The sequence below is a fragment of the Musa acuminata genome, unplaced genomic scaffold (genome assembly GCF_036884655.1).
Source record: "Musa acuminata AAA Group cultivar baxijiao unplaced genomic scaffold, Cavendish_Baxijiao_AAA HiC_scaffold_987, whole genome shotgun sequence".
Lineage (NCBI taxonomy): Eukaryota > Viridiplantae > Streptophyta > Magnoliopsida > Zingiberales > Musaceae > Musa > Musa acuminata.
In genome coordinates, this window is record NW_027021205.1 from 1 (window position 1) to 5,000 (window position 5,000).

General features: G+C 40.4%; 2 protein-coding genes across 2 annotated transcripts in view; both read left to right on the top strand.

Annotated features, from left to right (window-relative positions):
- Window positions 1-1,027: 1,027 nt before the first annotated feature.
- On the top strand, window positions 1,028-3,701 carry LOC135665344 (photosystem I P700 chlorophyll a apoprotein A1). The gene has a single exon (XM_065177185.1). The coding sequence runs from the start codon at window positions 1,264-1,266 to the stop codon at window positions 3,514-3,516; it is 2,253 nt and encodes a 750-aa protein (XP_065033257.1). The 5' UTR covers window positions 1,028-1,263; the 3' UTR covers window positions 3,517-3,701.
- Window positions 3,542-5,000, top strand: part of LOC135665345 (photosystem I P700 chlorophyll a apoprotein A2) — a 2,454-nt gene continuing 995 nt past the window's right edge. The window contains exon 1 of the mRNA XM_065177186.1: window positions 3,542-5,000. This exon is cut by the window's right edge and continues 995 nt beyond it. Within this exon, the coding sequence (XP_065033258.1) occupies window positions 3,542-5,000 (1,459 nt within the window).

Consider the following 5,000-nt stretch of genomic DNA (forward strand, 5'->3'; position numbering starts at 1 on the left):
GAGTCGATCCACTAAAGTATTGAGCAGCGGTGTAGCATCAGATCCCAAAGATAGTAAGTTCTTTTTTCTTATCTTATGGAGGAAAGTCTTTTTCAAAGATTCTATATCTATATAAATTTCATATATGAAACCGAGATAGTTACCTTTCAGAAAATTCTAACACTATATAAACACTATCTATAGGATATAGGGGCGATCTATGCTTCATTCTTCTGAAGGTGGGAGAAAAGGACAAAACTTGTTATTGATCAAAAAATTAGAGTTTTTAAACTTATGTAATTAACTTCTTCTGGCTAACCCAACAAAAATGGGAAAAAGGGGATACATTTATGACAAATCTAATTCAGTTAGCATAGGGTAGATTAAGATGGGGCGCAAGTAAAAAGAATCGATTGCCGAGCCGTATGAGGTAGGAAACTCTCAAGTACGGTTCTAAGGGAAGGAACCACCTATTCCGACCGGGGAGAACAGGCCATTCTACAGGGTGATTCTGAAATTGCGGAGGCTTGGTTCGATCAAGCTGCTGAGTATTGGAAACAAGCTATAGCGCTTAGTCCAGGTAATTATATTGAAGCACATAATTGGTTGAAGATCACGAGGCGTTTCGAATAAAACCACTCTCTTTTTTAATTCATTAAAATTAGTTGTTGGATCCATCAATCAAATAAAATAGATCGTTCCCATGAAAAGATCCAATCAAGAATTTTATTATATCCCTTCCTTCTAAAATCATTGTATGGTATCTCGTAGGGATAAATGATCCGAATACAGTATAGAATAAAACTAATAAAGCTAATAAAAGGTACCTTCGAATGACTAAATACAGATAAGATATAGGAATGGATCTTATTAATTCTAATGAATGGTCTTGTGATTTAATTTAGAGTAAAGTAATAAGATATTCCATGGAAGTAGATTCATATAGGTATTGGAAGTAGATTCATATAGGTATTTATACATTCAGATATAAGTACACTAGTTTGCACAAAAAAATAGTTTTTTCGTCATGCTGGGAAAGGACTTTCCAAGAGAAAAGGGGTCCGTTGGGCACCTAATCGTTATGTCATAATAGATCCGAACACTTGCCTCGGATTGACTTCAATATCATAATTGCTCTAGTGAATAACTAAATAAAATAGATGGATGGGAGATAGGAAAGAAAGGTACTAATCATAACATAAATAAAATAGCTATCTTTCAGAGGTTCACTAAAAACTGTTGGCGGGTCTCTTTGTATGTGTTGTCCGGAAAGAGGAGGACTTAATGATTATTCGTTCGCCGGAACCAGAAGTGAAAATTGTTGTAGATAGGGATCCCATAAAAACGTCTTTCGAGGAATGGGCCAGACCCGGCCATTTCTCAAGAACAATAGCTAAGGGCCCTGATACTACCACTTGGATCTGGAACCTACATGCTGATGCTCACGATTTCGATAGTCATACCAGTGATTTGGAGGAGATCTCTCGAAAAGTATTTAGTGCTCATTTTGGTCAACTCTCCATTATCTTTCTTTGGCTGAGTGGCATGTACTTCCATGGCGCTCGTTTTTCCAATTATGAAGCATGGCTAAGTGATCCTACTCACATTGCACCCAGTGCCCAGGTAGTTTGGCCAATAGTAGGTCAAGAAATATTGAATGGTGATGTGGGTGGAGGTTTCCGAGGAATACAAATAACCTCCGGGTTTTTTCAGATTTGGCGAGCATCTGGAATAACTAGTGAATTACAACTCTATTGTACCGCCATTGGCGCATTGGTCTTTGCATCGTTAATGCTTTTTGCTGGTTGGTTCCATTATCACAAAGCCGCCCCCAAATTGGCTTGGTTCCAAGATGTAGAATCTATGTTAAATCACCACTTAGCGGGGTTACTAGGACTTGGGTCTCTTTCTTGGGCGGGACACCAAATCCATGTATCTTTACCGATTAACCAATTTCTCGACGCTGGAGTTGATCCTAAAGAGATACCGCTTCCTCATGAATTTATCTTGAATCGGGACCTTTTGGCTCAACTTTATCCCAGTTTTGCCGAGGGAGCAACCCCCTTTTTCACCTTGAATTGGTCAAAATACGCGGAATTTCTTACTTTTCGCGGAGGATTGGACCCAATAACAGGTGGTCTATGGCTGACCGATATTGCACACCATCATTTAGCTATTGCAATTCTTTTCCTGATCGCTGGTCATATGTATAGAACCAACTGGGGCATTGGTCATAGCATTAAAGACATTTTAGAGGCTCATAAAGGTCCATTTACAGGCCAGGGCCATAAAGGACTCTATGAAATCCTAACAACGTCGTGGCATGCTCAATTATCTCTTAACCTGGCTATGTTAGGCTCTTTAACCATTATTGTAGCTCACCATATGTATTCCATGCCTCCCTATCCATACCTAGCTATTGACTATGGTACACAACTTTCGTTGTTCACACATCACATGTGGATCGGTGGGTTTCTCATAGTTGGTGCTGCTGCACATGCAGCAATTTTTATGGTAAGAGATTACGATCCAACTACTCGATACAACGATCTATTAGATCGTGTCCTTAGACACCGCGATGCAATCATATCACATCTTAACTGGGCATGTATATTTCTGGGTTTTCACAGTTTTGGCTTGTATATTCATAATGATACCATGAGCGCTTTAGGGCGTCCACAAGATATGTTTTCAGATACCGCTATACAATTACAACCCATCTTTGCTCAATGGGTACAAAACACCCATGCTTTAGCACCCGGCATAACAGCTCCTGGTGCAACAGCAAGTACCAGCTTAACTTGGGGAGGTGGTGAGTTGGTAGCAGTAGGCGGCAAAGTAGCTTTGTTACCTATTCCATTAGGAACCGCAGACTTCTTAGTCCATCATATTCATGCATTTACGATCCACGTGACTGTATTGATACTACTGAAAGGTGTTCTATTTGCTCGCAGTTCCCGTTTGATACCTGATAAAGCAAATCTTGGTTTTCGTTTTCCTTGTGATGGACCTGGAAGAGGGGGGACATGTCAAGTATCTGCCTGGGATCATGTCTTCTTAGGTCTATTCTGGATGTACAATGCGATTTCCGTAGTTATTTTCCATTTCAGTTGGAAAATGCAGTCGGATGTTTGGGGTACTATAAGTGATCAAGGGGTAGTAACTCATATTACAGGAGGAAACTTTGCGCAGAGTTCCATTACTATTAATGGGTGGCTTCGAGATTTCTTATGGGCACAGGCATCTCAGGTAATTCAGTCTTATGGTTCTTCATTATCTGCATATGGTCTCTTTTTCTTAGGTGCTCATTTTGTCTGGGCTTTCAGTTTAATGTTTCTATTCAGTGGCCGTGGTTATTGGCAAGAACTCATTGAATCCATCGTTTGGGCTCATAACAAATTAAAAGTTGCTCCTGCTACTCAGCCTAGAGCCTTGAGCATTGTACAAGGACGTGCTGTAGGAGTAACCCATTACCTTCTGGGTGGAATTGCCACAACATGGGCATTCTTCTTAGCAAGAATTATTGCAGTAGGATAATGGCTAGGAGGATTTGAAAGGCATTATGGCATTAAGATTTCCGAGGTTTAGCCAAGGCTTAGCTCAGGACCCCACTACTCGTCGTATTTGGTTTGGTATTGCTACCGCACATGACTTCGAGAGTCATGATGATATTACTGAGGAACGTCTTTATCAGAACATTTTTGCTTCTCACTTTGGGCAATTAGCAATAATCTTTCTGTGGACGTCCGGAAATCTCTTTCATGTAGCTTGGCAAGGAAATTTTGAGTCATGGATACAAGACCCTTTACATGTAAGACCTATTGCTCATGCAATTTGGGATCCTCATTTTGGTCAACCAGCTGTAGAAGCCTTTACTCGAGGAGGTGCTACCGGTCCAGTGAATATCGCTTATTCCGGCGTTTATCAGTGGTGGTATACAATCGGATTACGCACTAATGAAGATCTTTATACTGGAGCTCTTTTTCTATTATTTCTTTCTGCTATATCCTTAATAGCGGGTTGGTTACACTTACAACCAAAATGGAAACCAAGCGTTTCGTGGTTCAAAAATGCCGAATCTCGTCTAAATCATCATTTGTCAGGACTTTTCGGAGTGAGTTCTTTGGCTTGGACAGGACATTTAGTTCATGTCGCTATTCCAGGATCCAGGGGACAGTACGTCAGATGGAATAATTTTTTAGATGTATTACCCTATCCTCAAGGGTTGGGACCACTTTTTACGGGTCAGTGGAATCTTTATGCCCAAAACCCTGATTCGAGTAGCCATTTATTTGGTACTTCCCAAGGAACAGGAACTGCCATTCTAACCCTTCTCGGTGGATTTCATCCACAAACGCAAAGTTTATGGCTGACCGATATTGCTCATCATCATTTAGCTATTGCATTTATTTTCCTGATCGCTGGTCATATGTATAGAACTAACTTCGGGATTGGGCACAGTATCAAAGATCTTTTAGAAACACATATTCCTCCAGGGGGTCGATTAGGGCGTGGGCATAAGGGTCTTTATGACACAATCAATAATTCGCTTCATTTTCAATTAGGTCTTGCTCTAGCCTCTTTAGGGGTTATTACTTCCTTAGTAGCTCAACACATGTACTCTTTACCTGCTTATGCATTCATAGCACAAGACTTTACTACTCAAGCTGCGTTATATACTCATCACCAATACATCGCAGGGTTTATCATGACAGGAGCCTTTGCTCATGGAGCTATATTCTTCATTAGAGATTACAATCCAGAACAGAATGAGGATAATGTATTGGCAAGAATGTTAGACCACAAAGAAGCTATCATATCTCATTTAAGTTGGGCCAGCCTGTTTCTTGGGTTCCATACCTTGGGCCTTTATGTTCATAACGATGTTATGCTCGCTTTTGGTACTCCGGAAAAACAAATCTTGATTGAACCTATATTTGCCCAATGGATACAATCCGCTCATGGTAAGACTTCATATGGGTTCGATGTACTCTTATCTTCAACGAATGGCCCAGCATTCA